Below are 22,415 nucleotides of genomic sequence, written 5' to 3'. Positions count from 1 at the left end.
TTCGCTCTGCTTGCCGAGCAGTTGCGCTCGGGTCTACTTTCTTTTCTGCATTTAGGTACATACATTTCAACCCCCAACACGATTGAATTCTACTGCTTTCTAGTTTGCTGGGCGATAGGAGGAGCTATCAAGTTTGTGTGCTTAGACGAGCTGATTAGTTGAAAATCTTACTCTATCTAACAAGTGACGGGTACAGACAAAATAAACGTAGCAAGCTGCTCGAATCCTAAAGTCATCAATCCAAGCTCGCAGCAATCAAACAATACAGATGGTTTCGGTCGGCGCATCGCTGATGATTTTTTCAATATTCAACAAGGCAGAACGCTTCGGAGGCTCTGTTCTTGGATTCATGTTGTGATCCGGCATGCTTTCTACCATGGCCTCAAAGTCATCGTCAGAATCACCAGCGGTCCGATACTCCTCTATTCTCTCAAAGCAGCCTACTCTCCGAAAGACTCGGTTCCCAGAGCTAAGCATCTCGATTCCCCTTGGATCGAAGCCGCAGGCATCGACGGTAAGGGGGCGATGGAGCTCAACAAGAAGCAGACCAGTTGCGTTGGCAAACCTCATGTTAGGCGGCTCTTCCCCCGATTCCCTGGAGTAGACCAAAAGCCCAAAGTACTGCTGGCTCGACTTTCGATCTGCTTCCGTGTCAAAGTAGATTAGGTAGTGCATAACACCGTTCCGTCCTCCCATTGGGTTGTATGCTGGGAGGCCCTGGAGATGAAGGCCCGCCTCTGATCTGACTAGTGGGAGTAACTTCCCCTCTATCTGAACGCAGGCAGATGCAGCTGGCCCATTGGGATCATTATTGGCGAGTTCAAAGTGGGTTGAAAGCAGTTTGCTCCTGAGAACCTCTGAGCCCGCCTTTTGTTTCCCATAAGATTTATAAGATATGCTACACCACGGCATTGGAGCCATAATCGATAACGTTGCGTACCCCCTGTTCGGCACCCCCCCTGTTCGGCACCCTGAAAATCTAACAACGAAATGCCTACTTTTATAAGCTGATTTAAATATAAAATTATCAACGGACAAAAATACAATCGTTTTCACGCTTCTCCGGTTCATTAACCTCTTCTTCATCAGCTAAAGGTTCCAAATTTTCTATATCCTTTTCCTGCAATCCAATAATGTTCTGTTTGTTAACCAAAAGCTCGTTTGGATCCGGAACCACCCTCCTCCTTTTAACCGGCCGTATTGCCTCCAGTTGTGCTTCCAATAAGCTGATTTTTTGCTGGGCGCTAGCCAAAAGGGTATCTTTAGCTTCGAAGCTTTTTTGGACTTTTGCAAATAAAAGACGTGAAGTAGCGTTGGTTTTGTTGGATTGGGAAAGTTTTTGCAGTTGAAATCGGACATCTCGGGTCGTTTTAGGGGTTTTCCAAATAAGTAAAGACGGGTCGTTAATTTTTTGGGCTGGGCTTTCCGGTGTTTTATCCCTTTGCAAACCGTTGTTTTTATCTTTTATAACGTTGGCATTGCTATTTTCTAACAAAAAAGGGCTTAAAAGTGGTTTAACCAAGTTTACCGGCCATAACCCCGTTGTACGCCAACCAGATTGAATGGTTTTTGCTATAAATGCTTTTAATCTGGCTTTTCGATAACAAAGTAGGAAATTTCGTTTTCCAATAATTGTTGAACAGCAAAATTGGCTAACAAATCCAAGTTGACGTCGATAAGCTTCTTTTAACGGCCCAAAAACCGATAGATCCAATGGTTGGAGAACGTGTGACGAATGAGGGGGTAAATATAGGAGTTGAATATTGTTTTGCAAGCAAAGAAGCATAAATTCGTCCGTTATATGTGATCCATGGCCATCCAAAACTAATAACCGCTTTTCAGGGGTTAAAGGTTGGGTATACGGAATAAACACTTTTTTTAACCATTCGATAGCCGTTTCGTTATTTGTCCACCCGTTTTCGGTTGCGTGAAATTTCCAATTATCGAAAAGGCTTAAATCCGTCGGAAACCATTGTTGTTGTACGTTTTTTCCCTTAAATATAACAAGGGGAGGGAGGGTAACGCCCGTAGCCGATATACATTCGATTATAGTCGTCCAACCCCGCGTTCCGGGCTCTTTCCGTTGCAACGGCCGGATCCCGTTAAGCCCTAATACCAGGCCGTTAGATCCTTTACCTTCCATTATACCGGTTTCGTCCATATTCCAACGGTTTTCCGGTTTAATAGCGTTAATAACCGGGTTCGTAATATAAAGCCACCAAGATTTAATTACCTCCGTAGTAGCGCCATTAACCCGGGCGTTATCTATTCGACGGGGCCTTTGGGTCTTAAGGATTGGATAACGAGCCAAAAAACGAGTTATCCAACGTTTTCCAAGGCCTTTTGTCTCTCCGGCGGCTTGAAGAATTCGTTCGGCAAAAAAGCGTAATTCTTGATGCGTTGGCGGAAGCCCTAAAGCTGTTTGGGTAAGTACCCAATCAGCCAAATGCTTTTCCTGTTCCGTAGAAAGCCTTTGAAAAGGGCTTTGTGCTTTTTTATAAGCTTGAGAACCTTTAAGTCGACTTTGAAGTGTAGACCTAGGTATTCCCCATTTTCGGGAGGTTTTTGCAATTGGATTGCCATTATTGACGTCGTTAATTGCAGATATAAGCTGTTTTTCAGTATATTGCTTCATTGGAAAATGGAGAATCAAGATTAGAAAAAAGTAAATCCAAAAGTGAAAGATTCATCGAGATATTTATAATAGAAGTTGGAGGATAAAAATAAAAGTGTTGTTATTTTTGGGTGCCGAACAGGGGGGGTGCCGAACAGGGGGTACGCAACGTTACGTTCAAAGCCTTGCAGGACAGCTAAGAAGCCCAGGACCAAGAAGGAGCACGGTATTTTTCCGTTCTCTTCTGGCAACGGCTGTCACCGAAATGCCAGCAGATGTGGAATAGGAGTTCCCGCTCCCAGATACCGGCTAAATATCTCCCGGCCCCAAGTGTCTGTAGGTAGGTGATGAGCCCTGACAAACCCGCAAAAAAGTCGGTGTCATGCGTAAGCTTTTTCCTCATGTAAGAAGAGATCAGGTCCGCCCACATTGGAAGCCGAGTGCTGTCCTCCAAAATGGCTCTCTCCAGTTCGGATCTGTTTGGATGTGCCTGCAATTCATATTCTCGAAGTTCGTCCTCAGTATCAAGCTCCATACATTCGCACCAGGTCGCTGACCGACATGCCCAAATCATCTTGCCCGGGAGAAAATGAACCATTCGGCGTGAGAGTAGCAGTTCCTGGAGCGCCCAGGCCCGCGACACGAGGAAGTTGTCCTCTCTGACGTAGAGGTAGCGCGTTTTTCCGAAGTAACGAAGGGGTGAATCCACCGGCCCATGGTCACCTCTGACGCGCGAATAGACCTTTGTAACCGTGCCGTCGGACTCTATCACTTGAGCAAGCTCTGGCTGGCTTCGCTGGCAGCGCTTGGCAAATGCAGAAGGATCCGCTTCCAAGAATCCCGTTCGAGTCGAATCTGACATGTTGGCCGCAATGGTGACAGTGGCACCGTGGTAAACTAACCCCATTTTAGGGCATTCCGCCACCCAATCTGCCTGATCGTCCTGAATGATGCACATTGCATCAATCCAGAGGTATCTGATGTTGAGTCCCCGGGTGAAAACAACGGCATCTCGAAAGGTTGGTGGCAAGGCAGATAGTTCTATACCGCGCATCTTGGCCTCTAAGGTATCCTTGGTAGTTTTGATGGCCAAATCGCCTCCCCAGCGATGACTGAGTGCAACAAAAGCCGACTTCTCCCCGGGTCGGGGAATATAGAGCTTAACTAGCGAGGCTTCATCGGTTCCAACGTCGAGCACACGAGTCGGTAGCTCCACAACATCGGCGAGCTGGCAGGATTTGCCATGTGTCTTCCTGCATCGTTCCAGCGACTCTTTGGTGAATTCAGCCCATACTTCCCCCCTCGTGGGGCCATGAAGCCGCCTGACGCCTATATGCGGCAAGCCGTACGGCCGAGTACCTTTTTCCGTGAAAATATCCAACTGAAAACCATCGTTCCATCCCCAGTTCATGTATTCTTCGTGATGGGATTCGACTGTTAATATTTCGAGTTTTCCATGCTCCCACGCAGCATCAGCCTTTTCACCTGGTAGCTTCTTGACGTGCTTCTGGATTGCCAAAAGAAGAATCTGGCACAAGGGGCATGGGACGTGGCATTCGTTCCCTCCTGTCGTTCGGATGCTGGCCTCGTTTCGGAACCAGTCCTTCTGCTTGCATGTGTCGCACAGTGGTAGCTGATCCGCCTCAGCGCTCAAGGTGATGATAGGCAAATCAGGAGAGGCAGTATCAGAAGCCAGGTTGTCATCTTGGGTAATAGACATTATTGCGAATGTTGGTTGAAGGGTTTGGTTGCTATTGTCGACCAGGCCAAGGGTTTATCGTGGCGAAATGTGTACAGGCTTTGGTGATGAACTGCCTGGAGTTTAAGAACCGGCCGGGACATGAGGATTTGTAGCCTGAAGAACCTGCCAAGAATTCTGGCTCAAGCATGCGGAGCTTCAGAGTTTTTGTGAGAAGCGAGCTATAACCCCGCATGTACACGTACGTGTCCCTACGAGGAGAAAAGGAGAATGGAGACAAAAAAAGATAAGGTCAGTAGTTGTGTGGTATGTCTGTGCTTACATCAACAATCTTGGCATCGTTGTGATAACATAAATCGAGATTGGGTGTTTCTAAGTGCGGGTCTGTAGTCATCTTTTGGGTGAATGGGCTGCACTAACCAAAAAAGGTGTGATGGCGAGCGACTGTGGCCCAATCGGTCACGGAAGTGACAGTTCATGTTATGAAATCTATATAGCAAAATAAAAGTTGTACGTGTATTTAACTGGCTGTTTATAATGCAGCGTCGAGCTTCAAGTTGTGCACACAGATCACATAAACATCGCATTGGGATCGACAACTATCTCTGCAGCAGAAGACCAAACCATAAAGGTATTCCAATACTCTGAATCCAAAAGTAAGCTCTAACCGAAAGGGGACCTAGGGATTACGTGAGATCCATAGACCTAAAAAGCAGGCCCTTCTGGAAGCATAAGTCTTTCGGTCCGCAAAGTCAGGCTCATCGCACGCGACTACTAAGACTCATGGAAGCTAAATTGATATGTATCGCTGCTACCGGCCAAATTAGCCATAATGAATGGTAGTTGGTTTCAGTCAGATATTCCAATTCCGGTTGAGTCTCGATCTTTCCTAACACGACGCCATGGTGCTAATTTGGTGGTATGCTTCAGCTCGTCCCAGCAAGTGCTCTTGGCCACTATATACATAGCTCTTCTTATCGTGACTGGATCCTATATCCCCAGTGGTTTGCCATGTCCTCAAACCCATCCACAAAAATTAAATGCGATTTTGACCTATTCCAGCGATCCGGCACTGCCAACATGAACCCGCGACATGGTTTCAACTCTCCACCACGCGGCAATCTCTCTCATACCCGACCTCTCTTTGCACCATGTAGCCAGTCAGGACTGGCGGTTGATACTGTCGCCTCGAGAGATAGTATACTCAAAGCGAGGCAGTCCTTTTAATGACAATTTGCAGTTTTTCTTGGCAATGATGGTCGCACCGATGCCGTTAACCACTCTTATGTGACTTGTTCCAGCCTCAATTATATCCCATTTAACTTCTTCTCCGTATCTTTTGATAGAATATGGGCATCCTTTGGCTGCTGTGGTGCCGAAATAAGCCATGATTAAAGCTAACGTGAAGAAGGTGGCGTCCGAACGCATGATGCCGGTTTTGTTTGGAAAAATATTGGGGTCTCGTGATATAGGATCAGGGTAAATGTGGTGCGAGAGGATAGTGGAATTCGAGTGAATTGGTTGTAGTTACAGTATCAGCTTGTTAAGTTTTGGCAAATTGGAATAACAGAATTGAGGAACAACTATACAAAAACCGTTCCTTTGAAAATAAACAATTTAGTTCAACCCTTTATATACAGTCCGCATAAAAGTGATCGGCTGCTCTGTCGTAGGTTAATATATAGATTGCATGGCCGTATGAAATTGGAACAATGCACGGGATTCAACTTGTGGAGATTTCCATACCGGACTGGCGCTCGACTAGAAGGGCTGGCGGATGTAATATGATGGAGATTGCTTTATAATACTGGTGAAAACTTATGATAAACATTCAAGATGTTGAGTAGTATACCCCACCCTTGTCCTTATCCATTCACGACTTTTGGTTGGTTTGGACATATCAGTGAGTGAGTGATTGAGCCCACTGATCATCGTGGTGCGCAGGATGACGATGACGTCAAGTCATGTTTTATGCACCGAAAAAGCTTGCGGAATGGGAGCCTACCTGCACTATTTATCTGACTTGCCAATTACTCTGGATAAGGTCTGTAGTCACTATAGCCACGCTGTCAGCCCGAGTTATCAAGACTACAGAGAATCCCATCAACTTCAAAAAGCTGCGGGTTAGGTCTGTTTGAGCAATAGCGGTAGTTCGCACTAGGCAAGCATGATCTTCCCGCCATCCGGTAGGGATGTCCGATCTTGGGCCCCCGAATCATGACAACAACGGTGATCTCCGAGTCTTCATGCACATGAGAAAAATCAAGAAAGCAGATCTGCGTTTCGAATCTATGGCGCACGAGGTGTGCTTGATACCGATCATAGAATACACACCAGCCCCTGAATAAATTTTAGCTCTGGGTATAGAGTTTGCTCATATTAATGAATCATAAGTCCGAAGCTCCGGTTGTCAATGCAAACCAGGTAGCAATGAGGAATTTATACAATGTGATAGATACACCCAAATGTGCGAGCATGGTAACCTTGAATCCATATCCTTTCACGATACGTAGTAGTTCTACGATACATTAATTCAAGGGCAATATGTATGCAGGGCAAAGGCTTCCACCACATCGATATGCGTTCTGATCAACCACATCAAACCACACAAATATCTAAATCGCTTCAGACTTATATATTAATAGAACAAACCATGATCTTCACCTTTTCTTTGTGAGTACCATTATGGGCCAGCGTCTCCACCCTCACCCATCTCTTTGGCTCGAATGTCGAATTTTTGACCCCATTCGTCGCCAGTGCATACCCAAAAGGCTGTGCAATCTCCCCGAGCGATTTTCCAGGTTGTGTGATCTATCTATCTGGCTACGAGTCAGTTACTTCTGGCAAGAAAACACAAACAAATAGCCGGAGATGCCACCAGAATGATTGAGAACCCTCAAATGTAAAAATAAAAAATAAAATAGCCCACAGTATGTGGAGGAAAGAGGAAATAAAGATTCGTACACCAAAAGTCGGATTGAGCAGTTATCTAGACCACATCGACTTCCATAATGTAAATCGAAGGACCTTGCCGCCGCCAACTCTGGCCACATTCACCGAGATCAAGGCCCGCCACGTCGCTCGCGTCCTGTTTGAGAACATTTCGCTCCACTGCAGCGCCTAGACACCGCCCCTGTCGCCAGAAGAGCAAAACTTTTTCCACAGGGTTGTCATTGACAGGCGCCGCGGTTATTGCATGGAGGTCAACGCCTTGTCATCAGCCGCGATGCGCGGGATTGGTTACGACGTACTCAACGTCGTTGGGCAGATCAAGAAGCCAGATGACTCGGGACGGTTCGCAGGATTGTGAACCACCGACTTCTCAACTACCCTTCATTGATACATGTAGCAAAGCGGCCCATCAACAATACTAACAAGCTCTCTAATCTTCCACTTTTTATCCGTTGGCTCCACGTTTCCTAAATCGATCAGATCATCCAGTGATTGCAAGCGCGTGCCGGCTCCAAACATTGATGTGCCGCCAGCGATGGTCATGAGGCGGTTCGACAAGTCTTGGGACTGCCAGATCGTCCAGACCCTGTCAATCATAGCTATAGTGTTTTTAGGTACAGTCAGTTATGGAAATCAAATCTCAACAATTCCCGGAAAATGGGTCTCTTTGTCTCCAGTCACATACAGTGGTGCAGCCAAAACACTGGATCATTCGGGCTGATATAAAAGTCTCCTCCCGGATCTTGACTACCGTGGACAAAGTGTCCAACTGCGTGTATACCTAACGCGCCAGAAGTTGATTGCATTGCTGTCTGAAAAGGCCCGATTGCATTGTTCTTGGTGATGAGGTTCACAATGTCCTGTGTCCGCCCATACCGCGATGACAGGTAGTTTGTAATGTCACGCTGAATGCAGCGCGGGTTTGATCCATACCCGTTGACCTGCGGGTTTGCCTTTGGTCTCGGGTCCGCTGTTGACGCAAGTGGTCCCAGGTAAACGGTCATGCTGAGGAAAAAAAAAGAAAGAAAAAGAACAAAGACCTCGTTAGTAGTCTAGTGGCCAATTCTAGTTGGGCAAAACCTGCTTCTTCAAGGAGAGACTTACTTCTTGAATGGACCTGACATCAGGCAGCCACCACCATCTCCAGGAGGTGACACTGTCGACTTGTGAGTGATATTCTCGCCGTTGCCAGACATGCTCGTGTCGCTGCCGTCAAAGATCGGGCTGTTGAGGGGGTCTTGCGCCCAGCGACCATAGTCCCAGTACGGCTGCGCGCCAGTGTAGCCGCACTCTTTGATCAGAGCTGACTCGAAAGCATAGGTGTAGTGTCTGTGCCAAGACAAAAAGTTTCCCTAATATTCAATTTCAGTAGAATGGTCTTGAATGTACTAGCAGCAAGAAGTTGGGTAAGAAAAGGTGGAGAGCCAAAGGAAAAAGGGGTTGGCGATATGGGATATGCGGGCGCAGAATCTTTCGGTCGCCATCACCACCCATGCTAAAAAGAAATACAGCTTACTGTGTTATGGATAGTGGGAGTGAACTCCATGTGAACGGCAACAAAGTCGTCATATCGAGATTTACAGCCTGGGCACACCGATGGGGAGTAGTGCGACGGGCGCTGGGACAAGCAAAGCACCGCGGCTATTCTGAACGTTAGGAGATAATCCAACCCTTTCCAAACCACCACGTAAAGTCCAAAGGAGTAGGTCACTCACCTATGTACCTTTTGCGTTCTGCACCCGGCAAATCACCCCTTTATATTCCCTCGGGGAAGTCAGCCACTGAATAAAGCTCTTGTCTCCATGGGGGACTGGGGGGCTGAAAAACAGGAAAGATCAGACTCACCATTCTTTGCGAATGCGCATAGTCGCGTTGGTACACGTCTTTGACTTGGCTAGCTGTGCCATTAGCTGCGGCATCCCTTTGTTCTCTAGCTGTTTGAGCGCATCTGGTTGCGACCCTTGGGCAGCGACCATGCCACCGACCAGGCCAAGCGCCAGAAGCGCAACGGAGAGTAGCCGGACCATTTTTTGACACTTCACCTTTTGTCAGAAGTAAAGAAACACTTCGTTGTCAAGGCAGGGTAACTGAAAGTTCGACTAAGCAAATGCGGCTGGGCGACAAATGGGCAGACGATGAATCGAATCTGCGGAAGCTGTCCAGAATTCCGGTTTATATATCAAGACTGAATGGCGTAAGCCGGCTCAACAAGCCGGGTACATCTCCGCCTTGGCTTTAGTACTTCAGTGCATGCTATCAGTAAATAGCTCCAGAAAGTGCCGAGCCGGGTAAGAAACCACTGTGCCAGTTGCATTGATATCTGATGTGCTCAATAGGGCCGACCTCCTGCAGCTTACCATGCAGATACCATGGATTGAATGCATTTTCCTTTCTTCAGAACTAGGAATCCATCAGGGTTGCCTGGGCGAACCAGCTCTATACGCGATAAACATCTCTGTATTTCTTTTCGTCCTCAAACAAATTTTGGCAATCGCCACAGCAAGCAATCCGTCATGTTTGATAGTGGTTCCAGAACTTTGGTTAGAGCTGGTGTGCCACAGCATAAATTCCGGGGTGCATGGCAAATCTGGCGCGTGCCTTACTCTTCATGTTGTGAAAGGGTCCCCGAACCTGGCTCTGGCTAAAGGGGGTCGATGAGTGTGCAGATTGGTTTGTCCGGACCCGGCCGTTTTCGCCAAGCCAAACAGATGGCTTACCCACCAATCAGCCATATTGCCACTATAAATAATCTCGGAATGGTTTCTTTATGGCTAAAAGTCACCGTGAGGCATGCGGGTAATTACCAGCGGGACCCCCCGATGTCGGGTAAGACTTTTGCCAGCCTGTCAGCTATACTTACACTATACCTTGAGTCTCGGCGAATGGCGGACACACGAGAGCCTTTCCAAAATTCTCATTGGCGGTGCATTCCTACCACCTTCTCAAACGTACCTTATCTATCTGGTAAGCAACTATGCATGTATATGGACGCCCCCACGTTGCCACTCTTCAGGAACCCAGCAAATCTGTCTTCCAGAAGTTCCTCGCCAGTGGCTCAAGTTTCTTTTTCAGAGACAGTATCCTCCGGACGTGGCATTTTTGGACCAAACTCCTCGTCAAAAGATGTACGAACCTTTATTCCGAGCAGCAAGCTCTAAAGCCTTTTTCGCTTTATACCAGCCTCCCAAAGTAATGCTCGTCACGCAACCTCGAAAACAGTGATAACATGTTACCAGCCTGCAACTTTGGGTGCGGGCGAGTATCTGTAGGTTTTGAGCTCATACCAAAGGCCTCAGCAGTGATGACCGCCTTGCCAGTTATTTTTGCTGGCGGTTGGCCGGCCCATTACGATTATAATTACCTGAGTGAGGCAAGCTGATCCATAGTTACCAACTGAGAAAGAGGAGACTTCAGGACTTCATCAAGTGCAGAAGTCTTCCTATGTTTAGCTAACAAAAGTCTAGCTAGCTAGCTGTATTGAAACGATGAGAATATGAAAGAGGTTTTAAGAAGGTTTTTAGAAAGCTGAGACTAGGTCAAAGTTGGACCTCAAAGGCAGGAATAGGCCGGGTCCTCGTCCAAGTCAAATATTAAGAATATATAATAGCTAGGCAGTCCCCCCTTTTTTTCTCCTCTCACGAGTAAACACAGGGGCACCCTATGAGGCATATCCGGTAGATAAGCTCGATGTACAAGTTTGTATTAACCTCATCTCATCCGCAAGGCCAACCAGATTTCTGTTCCTGTTGTCGCAGCAGGGTGTGTGGACATCTTTTCCACTAGAGGAACTTTAAAACATTCGTCATCGTGTGCTAGAATTTGGTGATAAATTCACTCCCTGTTCGAAAGATATCCTAATCCCCCTACTACCGATACATCGCGATCCGTGCGGACTCGAATTTTCCATTCAGAATTAGCGTTTTTCTGAAATTCGACGCGTGCATTTTCATCAGTTGTAAGCCATGTCCATCGGATACCAGCTTTGTTCTATGGAAGGAAATGACAACCAGGAAGAAACGTCATACTGCGGCAGGTAAATAGGTATCAGATCCGATGGCTGATTCTGGGCTGCAAAGCCCGGGTCCATGTTCATTGTCGTGGCTATTGGTCCCTGCTGGGTGGCAGGAATGGTGCATCCATTCAAAGTTGTCGACGACGTGCCATCATGAGAATTTGGTAAAGTTTGTGGCGGGATGGTGTATTTTTGTAGTTCAGCTCCCCATCTCACGCGAACAGCGTCCATCATTGGTCCACACTTGCTGAAAACGTCGGTCTCGGGCGGATTGTCTGGATCTATGGGATCGGTTGGGTCCAAAGTCGGGACTAGCCCCGCGACGACAGGAATTGCCAATAGTTTTTCACGCATAAGATCTATCCATTGTAAAAGGTCGATTCGACGGCGAGCCTCATTGGGGTCCCAGACAGAGTCGGCATAAGTGGTGCACAGCTTCAAAAGCATCCACATGGCATGTGGCAGCGACATAATTACGGGGTAGGCCATGTAGTAGAAGCGAATGGGAGGTGCTTCGTAGAAGGAGTTGAATAAGCGCTCAACGGCTTCGAGTAAGGCATGGAGATTTTCAAGCTGCCTGACACTGGTCGGTTTGGTGAATTGAGTTGGTTTTGTAAACGGTGGTTCTTTGTGATCCAGGGCGCTTTCGGCTATTATGGCTTCCACAAACTTTTGTAGAAAGTCGAGTCCAACTGTCATAGAAAAAATTGATCAGCAAACCGTACTTTCCATTGAGAAGGGTCTCAAACATGGAACTTTTGGATATTACCATCATTGGCGGCGCTTTCAGATAAACAGGAGCGCGCAGTTCGTACTGTGTTCAACAGCAAGTTGATGTAGTACGAAGGAAGCCCTTTATGGGGCTCATTGAGGAGAACCGAGTCATTAAGTTGTATCCCGTGCTGAAATCGGGCTTTATACACTTGCTCGTTGACCTGTTGTAGTTTTACGTGGAACACAAGTACCTCGTCTCCATGCCAATCCGACTCTTTGGTCAGATCTGACATCATCTCCTCGAGGTAGGGTGTCCATGGTAATCCTTCTGCCCTTTGCATCACAGTGAACATACTGCGGATGGGTTAGTGGATGTCTACTAAATCGCAGATCCTCAAAGGGGATACATACGCAGATGTGACAAAATAGCAGCCCAGAGCGGCTCGACGCTGTTCATTGGTACGTGCCGGCTTGTTCTTTTGGACATCGTTTTGTTGTCTAAACGCGTTGATCCCATTCGTCTCACCGAATGGCCGATGTAGACCGAGTTCAATAGCCTGTGATATGGCCAACCGTGTAATAGTTGTGAGGAATGGTCTCCTGGACTCATGAAAATGAAACCTGAAGTCATGTCAGCTCTTTCCTGACTGCGTTGCTCAACAAACATGCCTCGACTCAACGAGATTACTTACCAGCCAATGCAGGTGAGAAGAGCTAACAAAAGATCTATTGAGTGCTCGTAGTCGAGAACGATCTTTTGTGCCAGCGTTTGCTGCAGTTGCTTGGAATAGTGCTTCAGTTGCGGGAATAACTTGCAGGTGACCGACTTGATGGCAAGCATAAAGACTGGGTATTTGAGCTGTAGCTGGGATGCAGTCATATTTTCTGTGACGTGGAAAAAAGGAAATGAGTGAAGAAAACCTTTTGAGAAAGTCTGGAGACATTCTTCGGCTTCCTGATCAAGTTGCACGCTTGAAGTAGGAATAATGATGTTGGACGAGGCTGTCCTCTCACGGGATGGATCGCTGCTGAATTTCCTTGCTTTTTTGGGTGGAGAAGGCATCAGGGAAGGCTGATGATTATTGGGAACAGGAGCTGATGATGTTGTTGTTACAGAAACTGGTGATATCACGCCAGCCAAAATTTGGGCCTGTTGCGCTTGCGAGTGAGCCAAGTCCTTATTGGGTAAGGACGCAACTCGGGTAGTCGGATCGAGAGTAGCTGCACTCCCCACTCCAGGTGGTGGTTGCTGCTGGGTTTTGAGTAGCGAAACTAGATCATCAAGCTTCTCCTGTGGTTGCGCCGAAATGCACAAGTTAGGAGCCGAGACATTTATTTTCCATGTGGATAAGAAGAAAAAGAAATACGGCGGTAGAAAGAAGAAAAAAAAAGCACCGGTATTTTAGACAATTATAAGTAGGTATATAGGTATGTTAGAGTTAGACAAAGCAAAATATTACTTACCTCAAGTTGGGCAGTCCTTGATGTGGTTTGGCGCCTTGAAGTACGCCTCCGAATAGTCTCTGATGGCACACAGTCTTTTCCAAGTCGGTGACATCTTTCACAGCTGGTGAGCTCCCGACCGCTACCCCGGTAAAAACACTTGCATTTGGCCTTGACACAGTTGGCGCAGGCCCTGCCATATGGTGCTGGGATGCCTGGTGGTGTAGTCGGTGCCGAAGCTGTGGAGCTTGCTTTGCTACTGGAGCCAGATTCCAGGGGCTTCATTCTGAAGCCGCGGCTGGAAAAAAAAGCCAGCAAAATTGGCTATGTTTTTATACCAAGACTGTTAATTTCGTCCGGTCGCCAGGACAAGTTAGACGACTATTTGTTGGGAGCGGCTTTCGTCGTTGAATCAATTCCTTATTCGGGGGAGCTGAGGGTGGATAGTAAAATTAAGCCAAATGTCAGATGCGGATTGTGGCGTGCAAAGAGCGTGAAAGCCGACCGAAGGAGAGTGAGATGAGGCAGAAGGGTAGCTAGCAGGTAAGAAGATGGGGGGTGGTTGATGGGTTGAGGTCGGATCGAACGGCAATTCCAATTCCGGTGCCGCTGGAGTTTCCACCACAGTAGGTAGGTAGGTACCTACCACGTGACTGTCTTGGAACGAAACCCAAAATAGGTACTGTTTGAGACGTTGCGCTATCACGCCTTAAATTTAGTCTGTCAAGCCAGTGTTTGCCTGGCAATGTACCACTTGGGAAGTGCCGAGCTCCACCTTCCCCCACTTTCCTGCCCTAGCCTCCCACCTTCCAGATGTTTCTTGCATCTCGCTTGGTCCAAGTCAAAAACTTTGTACAAAGACATGGAAATCCTGCCTGACGAAATTGTGACTTTTCCCTTGACACGATGAGTTTCCGATACAAGATTTGAAATTACCGATGTCGGCCAGCCCAAACTCTATTTTATAAACAGTCAGCACTGACAGGGTAGATGGATGAACAAGCAAACTGGAAGAAAAGAAAACAATGACTTGCCACCAGTAGCATGCATCAGACGGTAGACCTCAGGAACGTCTCATGGTGTCCATTCCCAGCCCCAGCGGGCCACTTGGCTGTACACTTCCTATTATTTTACCCAAGTTAGGTAAAGTACCTGCCTAGTTGTTAGACCGTACCTACAGTTTATGCCTATCGTCCTCAAGGTAAAATGAGGTAGGTGCTCATTCCATTGTGCCCTGTTATCCAATCGTGCCTATCTGTTGTGGGCGACTGCTTAGGTTGACAATCCAATGGAATGCATGACGCGAGCTGAGGCTCCATGATGGCAATTGGATGCCCTCAGCCCAGACAAATCTCAACGTACCTAGGTACGTACCTAGTGTACACATCAACACTACCAGTCGTGTTTCCTAAACCTCTCTCCATCATAGGTAGTGTTCCCACCTAGAAATCAACAATAAAACGACAGACGCATTTTGTATTCTTGACTATATTTTGACAATCTGTATCAGCATGTGCTTTCTTCAACTCTCCCTAAATTGCTCTTTATGCTGCCATGGCTGCTCAACCAGCAAAAGTCGGCGCTTCACCAACAGAGATGATGATGGAAGAAGCGACAATCCCAGGCCAGGACAAGAGCCGCGACCTTGCGCAAGAAATTGAGAATTTCCAAGGCCATAGTACATCTACCTCGTCATCTTCACCTGTCGCTAGTTCTCGCATGTCACCCTTGGACCAGCGCGAATGTGTAGGAGGCTCTGCGGTCGGGAGCTCCGAGTCTAATGGCAGGGAGGAATTTGTGACGATCTTGCAGTCTCCTGCTCCAAACATCGGCACCATTAATGCCGGATCTGATTCAATCGAGATACTGGCGGATGTTATCCAGCCTTTACACATGTCGGGATCAAAGCTCTTTGCCATGTTATCTTCTGTGACTTTGGCTACATTCCTTACCCTGCTGGACATGTCTATCATTGCCACCGTACGACGCTCACCCCTAACCCTGGGTTGACAGACGACCCATGGCATGGAAATAACTGACTTGAGCTCGATTTGACACCTAGGCAATTCCTCATATTACCAACGAATTCAGCTCCCTCGATGACGTCGGCTGGTATGGGAGTGCATATCAACTTGCAAGGTATGGCTGTTTGAGAGACCAGGCTGAGCTACATGCGGTGTTCAGTCCTGACTCCTACTTGTCTGACACTTACCATTGTGATTGACCTAGCAAGAATGCTTACCCCATGCATTACCCAATACAACAGCGCGGCCTTGCAGCCTATTAGCAGTCGGCTGTACACTTATATAAACCTCAAGGTGAGCATCGTCATCCATGCGCCCACCTAGTCTTCTCAGATCGACTAAGAAGACAGCCTCTCTGGTCTCAGTGGACGTTTCTTATCTTTTTGACATTGTTTGAGGGTGGCTCCCTGATATGCGGCTTGGCGTCTTCGTCCTTCATGCTCATCGTGGGCAGAGCCATAGCCGGTATGGGCTCCTCTGGACTGATGGGAGGCGGGCTCAACATCATTGCTGGTGCAGTGCCCATGCACAAAAGGCCTTGTGAGTTTCCCAGCTGTTAGTATCTATGAGCAAAAAAAACTGACCTGCTTAATTCGTCAGTGTATATTGGGATCTTGATGGGCTGTACGTATCCGGTTGAATCGACCTCAGCTTTATCTCACAGAGGAACCTTTTCTTGGCCCTGGGCCAATAGCGACTCTAGCTAACATTTTGCCAACACTTTAATTGCGACAGTTTCCCAATTGGGAACGGTATGTGGCCCATTATTGGGCGGAGCTTTCACCCAATTCGTGTCTTGGCGATGGTGTAAGCCCTCTTCAATCCTCGGCGTAACCATGGCCACCAATTGGAATCTGGGTCGCTGATTACTTTTCAGGTTTTTATATCAACCTTCCTGCCGGAGGTCTCTCAATCTTCCTGATGGCTCTCGTGATGGTCCCGGAACAAGTCCCACAGCTCTCAGGCCACGCTTTCCCCTCACGCGGTCATGTCTCCATTGTCCGCAAGTTCGACTTGGTCGGCTTCATGCTAATCGCCGGCGGCTCCGTCATGCTTCTACTTGCGCTAGAGTTTGGAGGCAAGACGCAACCTTGGGATAGCTCCGTCATCATTGGGCTGCTCTGTGGGGCGGCCGCCGCGTTTGTGGTCTTCGGCCTCTGGATGTACCGCTTCGGGGACGAGGCGCTCATTCCCAGATCATTGATCAGCCAGCAGGTCGTATAGTGCTCGACGGTCAGCATGATGTTCACAATGGCCAGTTCTTTCACTGCGGCCTTCTTCCTACCCATATACTTTCAGTCGGTGAAGGGAGCGACTCCGTTGATGAGTGGCGTGTATACCTTGCCGACCGTGCTCGGTCAGCTTGTGTTTTCGGTGCTGTCGGGGTTGATCAGTAGGTTTACCACAATGTTATGTACTCTCCACGGTCTGAACACGAAACTAACCCTGCCTACCATGATCTTAGTTCCTTAGATCGGCTATTATATCCCCGTCGCTGCCGTCGGGGCAGCCGTCAGTGCGGTGGGTTGTGGTATGCTCTCTACCCTGTCACCAAAGAGCACAGCAGCTGAATGGGCTGGCTACCAGTTTATCGCTGGCGCTGGTAGAGGCTTGTATCTCCAGATAGTATGTCTGCTGGTACTTCCAAGTTTTTTTTTTTTTTTTTAGTTTCCTTTTGCTTCGGATTCACAACTGACCGAGACCACAAAAAACCGACAGCCTGTCCTCGCCGTCCAAAGCCACCTTCAGCCCTGTGATCTTTCGATCGGCATGTCGACAATCGTCTTTGCCCAAACCCTTGGTGCAGCAATTCTCCTAGTTATAGGCTCCTCGGTTTTTCTCAACTCGCTTCGTCACGAGATTCCCGTCGCAGCCCCGGATGTCGACCTCCCGAAAATCCTCAAGGCCGGTGCAACGGGATTCCGCCAGCTTTTCGAGAAGAACTCCTTGCTCCCCGGTATCATTATTTCTTACACGATGAGCCTCCGAAGAGTGTTTTATGTCGTCACGGCCATCGCCTGTCTGGCATTCTTGAGCTGTTGGGGTATGGGATGGAAGAACATCAAGAAAAAGGAGGCCAAAACTGAAGGGGAGGTTGAGTCTGGGGAAGTTTTAAATGAGAGGGAAAAGAGGAGAAAGTCTCGGGCGCAGGCTGCCGGGAATGCGGTCGAAACTGGCGTGCGACTGTCGCTATCTGCGACTTGAGGGATTGGCCGTTGTTTGTCTAACGGGTTCCTGTACAACCAATCATCCATGTCAACGTGCGCGATTGGAGGTTTTTGTCTTGGGGCAAATGGAGGTGTCACAGGTGCTCGGTTACTGACTGAACTTTTTAATCATAAGGAGGAAAAGAAAAGCTTCAGCACGCGTTGCATTCCCCGTGCTTAGTTTCGTGTTATCTGTCCAACCATGGTGGGAAATTGAAACGCGTCGAGTCGACATGTTTGGGTGTCACTTGTATAACGAAGCAACGCAATAAAGTATGGCGGAACACAGTTTCATTGAGTAACAATTGGGTTTCTCTATTTCGTTCTTATTTTTTCGGTTGCTCGTCGAATGGTTCCCTTCAAAAGTCAAGAGTGTCCGAATTTTGTAGGCTTGGGAAGATTTTAGCAGCTTACATACGCCATCGTCACTCTTTTTTCTCAGGACGCCAGTGACCCTGAATCAAATTTTAGAAGATCAGATTAAGCTGTGTGTTGTTTTCAGGAGTTCTAAGTCATATGCTTATACAGTGCTTCTTGGTCGTGCCTTGGAAAAACAAGTAGGCAAATGGCCGATGCGAACTTGCCATTTACAGGCTTTCACGTCTACCTCAGAGGTAGGTAACCACATTTTATGCATGTTCCCTTGATATTCAGCACCCTCCGGCCAATGTTGGGGCTTCTAACGACAAACAGGTTTCCAGGCCTGCTTTCTCTGCTTGTTGTCGACCCTCAAACAGGACTGAGAGCATCATCCAGTTCATTCCATCTGAGCCTCCTTCTGCAATTAGCCGCTGTCCCGGCCCGTTGGTCATTGGCCAAGCGAGTGGAATCACCAGGCTGTCTCAAGGTCCCCCGTGTGTAGCACTTATCTGCTAGCAACAATATGCAGACAAAGGTATCCTACAGGTAACAGAAGGCGATTCTGATCCAACTCTGCCCCAGGCCACTTCAAACACAGCTCACATCTGCTTCACCTTGCACTCAAAGAGGCAAATAGACCAGCTTTCAGGGCAAACACCCATAATTTTGCAGCAATCAAATACAAACGATATTATTAGCTTTTTTTCTTTTTCTTTTTTCTTTCCTGTTTACCAACTGCCATGTCCACCCTTCATCACCACCCCTCGGAAAGCTGGCGTCCTTACCGCCCCAACTACGGCCACCCAACCACTGGACATGTCCACGAGATGCATCCATATCCTTACCGTCGCTACTCACAGCATGAGGAAGCCAGTCTAGTGCCGCAGCTAGGACCGAGGACAGGTAGCGTGTCGAGCATGAAAAGCAACAATGGCGGCTACCAATCTGCATCACCACCGCCGCCTCCTCCTCTCATGATCAACAACAAGAACCCATCACCACCACCTCCCATGGCAACAAACCCAATGTCCATCCATTCGCCGCCACCCCTGGCGCCCACACCAACGATCTACCGCCACAACGCCGACAACACCTCGTCGGCACCGGCGCATATGCAACAGCACCATCGAGGGCCCAGCAACGTCGCCACCCTGGCATCGTCGGCGCCCACAATGGCATACCCAGACATGGCGGCCCTGCGCACCATCCCGGAACACGATGTCGACTCGGACTCGGACGCCGCGTCCCGCAGCAGCTCCCGTCGTTGTAGTTGCTGCTGCTGCTGTTGTCCATGTGCGTGCCTCAGCGACCCGCCCATGTGGCTCAGGCAGCTGTGGGAGTACATCGTCCTCAACCGCTGTCTGGTGTACGGGCTCATTGCTTTTGTGGTCTGCAGCGTCGTGTTTGGCATCGTGTTTGGAGTCGTCATTCCCAACGTCGCCGCGGCTGGAGGTGGTGCGGAGTCGAGGTGAGTTTTTTTATTTTTTATTTCTTTTTTATTTCTTTTCTCTTCTGATCTGTTGAGGCGCGAGGGGGTTGTGACATGGGTCTTGTAGGCTTACTGAAACAAGTCTCTTGCCGAGTAGTACTGGGACACTGCCTACGGCGACCGTGACGCCGACGAGCACGACCGAGTCGAGCACGAGCAGTACTGCAACATCTGCAACTAGCACTGCGATACCATTGCCTGTAAGTGTTTCTTCTGTGGTTCCCCGGGTACTCGACACCGCCAATTTCAGTCCGACAGTCTTGTTGTTGCCTGCTAGTTCTTCATGCCTTTTGGCACTTTGCCCATGCCCCCTTTTTCCTGTCTGGTATTGAACCTAGACTTACCTCTCGGCTCGGACCCCTTTCAAACCCATACACCCCAGCCCTAATCAACATCTACCCATCATATCACACTATAAAAAACAAGGAGAAGAAACAAGACTAACCGGTTTGGCTTCAAAAAAAAAAAAAAAAAAAAAAAACTCCCACCCTCAGACAAACCTCCCCCCACAATGCCAACCCTCGCGACACACAGCCCCGGTGTCGTGGATGGGCATCGCAGGCGCGACGGGCGGCTGGTCCTTCTCCTTCTCCTCGGCCGAGACCCCGGCCGAGTGCTGCCTGCACTGCTTCACCCAGGTCGACGGTTGCAATGGCTGGCAGTTCACCCCGGGGTCCGCCACCTCGTGCACCGTCATTGAGGGCTGGGAGGGCCAGAAGAACGGCGACTGGGACAAGGTGACGTGCCCGGACGGCATCGCCGGGGTCCAGTTCAGGAAGCAAGGGCAGGGGGTCAGGGAGGGGAGCGCGGGCGGCGCGGGACCTTGCGGCAAGGTTGCCGGTTCGCAGTGAAATGGAGGAAGTTGTTTCCGTGGAGGGGTTGGGAGGGGGTACTATTCTATTGGGTGGAGTGGTGTTGGTGATTTCTTGTGTTCTGTCTTCATCTTCCACGAGACCGAGCTTGAGAAATCTGCTTCCGTGCTGGGTTAGTATTTGGAGGGGTATGGATGGGCACATATTGCGAAACTTGTCCTGGAAACGGAGTTCAAATAATAATGATACCAAAGCTGATCAAATTTGCAGTTTTGTTTCGGTGCGTTCTGAATTATCAATATCAAACTCAAAACTTTGTCTACGATTCTATCTGGGCGGCAAAAGTCTACAAAGTTGATCTTGTCAAGGATTTTCCAGCTAAATCTTGTGGTATAGAGAAACAGCCAGCAAGTGAAAGCTGTCCATTGTTCGTCAGATGTCACTGGATTGCAAAGACTATATAACAGCCACTAGAAGAAGAAAGATCCGTCTTATTCTATACGAATTCCAGACCTATCAGATAGTCGTGAAACCTCATCAAATCAACACATAAAACAAAATCTCTAAGCAAAAGACTTGGCCTCGCCCTCCTTAAGCTTTCCAGCATCAACAAGCCTCTTGACCTCGCCTTGCCAGACAGCCTTGATCTCATCCGCGACGGTAAGCCCATTGAGCTTACCAGCCAGCGCAGCGATCTCGTCGGCGTCAATCTTGCCCTGGACCAAGTCAACATCACCCAACACGGCATCAACCTGTGCCGGCGATGCATCTCCGCTGGCAAAGTAGTTTGCGTCCTTGACCGAACCCTTGAGCACACGCTTGTTCTTCTTGACAGCGTTCTTGGCTGCCTCCTTGGCCTTCTTGCCAGCCTCGCGATCGGCCTTGGCCTTTTCCTCTGCCTCCTTGGCCGCCTTCTCCTCGGCCTCCTTCTTCAACCGTGCGTCCTCGATGGCCTTCTTCTCGGCTGCCTCCTTGTCTGCCTTCTTCTTGTTCTTGGCAGCGTTGGCCTCTTGCCTGAAACGCTTGATGCGCTCGTCGCCGGCAGAGGCGTCGTCGAGCAGCTTACGCAGACGAGCATTGTCCTCAACCTTCTTCTTCTTGCGGGCGTTGGCGTTCTTCCTCTCCATCTGACGCTTCTGGTCACGGTTCTCGTTGTCGTCGGGCACATCCTCGTCGAGGTACTCGAACGAGCGCCAGCTGTCAAAGTTGTACCAAAAGTTGTAGAACTCCTCGACCTGCTCCTTGCTGGCGTCCTCACCACCAAACTGCGGTACGGGGTGCGTCTTGCTGAAGCGCGCCTCGGCCTTGAAGACGTTGCCCCAGAGCTTGTAGTAGTTGCCCTTTTGCAGCTGCTTCTTGGTCGGGGGCTCAACGTCGGCCTTCTCGTCCACCGAGTCGAATTGGCGACGCTTGACGGGGTCCAGGAGCACTTCGGTGGCCTTCTGGATGCACTTGAAGAAGTTGTCGTCGTCGACGCGACCGGCGGCGGCCTTCTTGTCGGGGTGGTGCTTGAGGACCTTCTTGCGGTGTGCGCGCTTGATCTGGTCCTCGGAAGCCTTGTAGCGGTACTTGGACAGGCCGAGAACTTGGTAGTGGTCTTGGTTCTATTGGGCACAGTCAGTATAAGCTCAGTGCCTACAGGATAGGTTGATGCGGCGAGATATGTACGAACCTTCCAGTCCTTGGCATCCCTCTGGAACATCATAGGGTCTTCGGGCTCGCTGATCTCGCCATCGTCCTCGTCCTCGACCTTCTTGGCACGCTCCTGAGCCTGGATCCTATCATCCTCAGAGAAGGTGCGCTTGTGCCTGGAGCGGCGGGCGTGTGCGAGAAAGTGCGGGCCGACGGGCTCAAGGCTGCGCTCGGTGGCTTTGGTGAGCTTGCCCAGCGGCTTAAAGTCTTTTTCGGCACTCCACCCGGAGGTAAGCGCCGGGAGAGGCTTCTTGACTATTGTAGCGGTAGCCATGTTGCCTTCACTAACAAGATTGGTAGTATCTTGCTTGGAGGGGTTTGGGTGCTTTTCTTTGTCAATGAAACAAATGATGCTAAATTTCAGCGGGGTGTGCCTTTCATTTTTTTTCCCTTGGGG

General features: G+C 48.9%; 7 protein-coding genes across 7 annotated transcripts; 2 read left to right on the top strand and 5 right to left on the bottom strand.

Moving 5' to 3' along the window:
- Positions 1-255: 255 nt before the first annotated feature.
- PgNI_11049 (uncharacterized protein) lies at positions 256-4,334 on the bottom strand (the record flags this gene model as incomplete). Its single annotated transcript, XM_031131023.1, has 2 exons — positions 256-746; positions 2,978-4,334. 2 exons carry the CDS (start codon positions 4,332-4,334, stop codon positions 256-258), a joined length of 1,848 nt encoding a protein of 615 aa, XP_030980195.1.
- A 1,140-nt stretch (positions 4,335-5,474) lies between these two features.
- Positions 5,475-5,741, bottom strand: PgNI_11048 (uncharacterized protein; the record flags this gene model as incomplete). The annotated part of the gene is made up of 1 exon (XM_031131022.1): positions 5,475-5,741. The coding sequence occupies one exon, from the start codon at positions 5,739-5,741 to the stop codon at positions 5,475-5,477; it is 267 nt and encodes an 88-aa protein (XP_030980196.1).
- Positions 5,742-7,646: 1,905 nt separating this feature from the next.
- Positions 7,647-9,292, bottom strand: PgNI_11047 (uncharacterized protein; the record flags this gene model as incomplete). Its single annotated transcript, XM_031131021.1, has 6 exons — positions 7,647-7,864; positions 7,951-8,270; positions 8,370-8,617; positions 8,782-8,906; positions 8,981-9,018; positions 9,111-9,292. The coding sequence occupies 6 exons, from the start codon at positions 9,290-9,292 to the stop codon at positions 7,647-7,649; spliced, it is 1,131 nt and encodes a 376-aa protein (XP_030980203.1).
- Positions 9,293-10,751: 1,459 nt separating this feature from the next.
- Positions 10,752-13,886, bottom strand: PgNI_11046 (uncharacterized protein). The gene is made up of 5 exons (XM_031131020.1): positions 13,456-13,886; positions 12,684-13,282; positions 12,403-12,612; positions 12,047-12,345; positions 10,752-11,969 (listed from the first exon to the last, which is right to left on the bottom strand). Exons 1-5 carry the CDS (start codon positions 13,717-13,719, stop codon positions 11,215-11,217), a joined length of 2,127 nt encoding a protein of 708 aa, XP_030980204.1. The 5' UTR covers positions 13,720-13,886; the 3' UTR covers positions 10,752-11,214.
- A 1,102-nt stretch (positions 13,887-14,988) lies between these two features.
- Positions 14,989-17,663, top strand: PgNI_11045 (uncharacterized protein; the record flags this gene model as incomplete). The annotated part of the gene is made up of 9 exons (XM_031131019.1): positions 14,989-15,414; positions 15,497-15,573; positions 15,701-15,752; positions 15,824-15,998; positions 16,059-16,082; positions 16,194-16,265; positions 16,336-16,676; positions 16,932-17,084; positions 17,178-17,663. 9 exons carry the CDS (start codon positions 14,989-14,991, stop codon positions 17,661-17,663), a joined length of 1,806 nt encoding a protein of 601 aa, XP_030980201.1.
- Positions 17,664-18,765: 1,102 nt separating this feature from the next.
- PgNI_11044 (uncharacterized protein) lies at positions 18,766-20,365 on the top strand (the record flags this gene model as incomplete). The annotated part of the gene is made up of 3 exons (XM_031131018.1): positions 18,766-19,493; positions 19,597-19,714; positions 20,009-20,365. The coding sequence occupies 3 exons, from the start codon at positions 18,766-18,768 to the stop codon at positions 20,363-20,365; spliced, it is 1,203 nt and encodes a 400-aa protein (XP_030980202.1).
- A 297-nt stretch (positions 20,366-20,662) lies between these two features.
- On the bottom strand, positions 20,663-22,408 carry PgNI_11043 (uncharacterized protein). Its single transcript, XM_031131017.1, has 2 exons — positions 21,999-22,408; positions 20,663-21,930 (listed from the first exon to the last, which is right to left on the bottom strand). Exons 1-2 carry the CDS (start codon positions 22,290-22,292, stop codon positions 20,890-20,892), a joined length of 1,335 nt encoding a protein of 444 aa, XP_030980199.1. The 5' UTR covers positions 22,293-22,408; the 3' UTR covers positions 20,663-20,889.
- Positions 22,409-22,415: the final 7 nt, after the last annotated feature.

Source organism: Pyricularia grisea, chromosome VII (genome assembly GCF_004355905.1).
Source record: "Pyricularia grisea strain NI907 chromosome VII, whole genome shotgun sequence".
Taxonomy (NCBI): Eukaryota; Fungi; Ascomycota; class Sordariomycetes; order Magnaporthales; family Pyriculariaceae; genus Pyricularia; species Pyricularia grisea.
This window is presented reverse-complemented; position numbering and strand designations above follow the sequence as displayed.

Excerpts from the sequence above, each read along its gene's own strand:
- PgNI_11046 (XM_031131020.1), bottom strand. The coding sequence starts at position 13,719 with ATGAAGCCCCTGGAATCTGGCTCCAGTAGCAAAGCAAGCTCCACAGCT. Across the intron at positions 13,283-13,455 it reads CAAGGACTGCCCAACTTGAG|GAGAAGCTTGATGATCTAGT; the intron begins GTAAGTAATATT and ends GCGCAACCACAG. Across the intron at positions 12,346-12,402 it reads TGCTATTTTGTCACATCTGC|TATGTTCACTGTGATGCAAA; the intron begins GTATGTATCCCC and ends ACCCATCCGCAG.
- PgNI_11043 (XM_031131017.1), bottom strand. The coding sequence starts at position 22,292 with ATGGCTACCGCTACAATAGTCAAGAAGCCTCTCCCGGCGCTTACCTCC. Across the intron at positions 21,931-21,998 it reads GGGATGCCAAGGACTGGAAG|AACCAAGACCACTACCAAGT; the intron begins GTTCGTACATAT and ends TGTGCCCAATAG.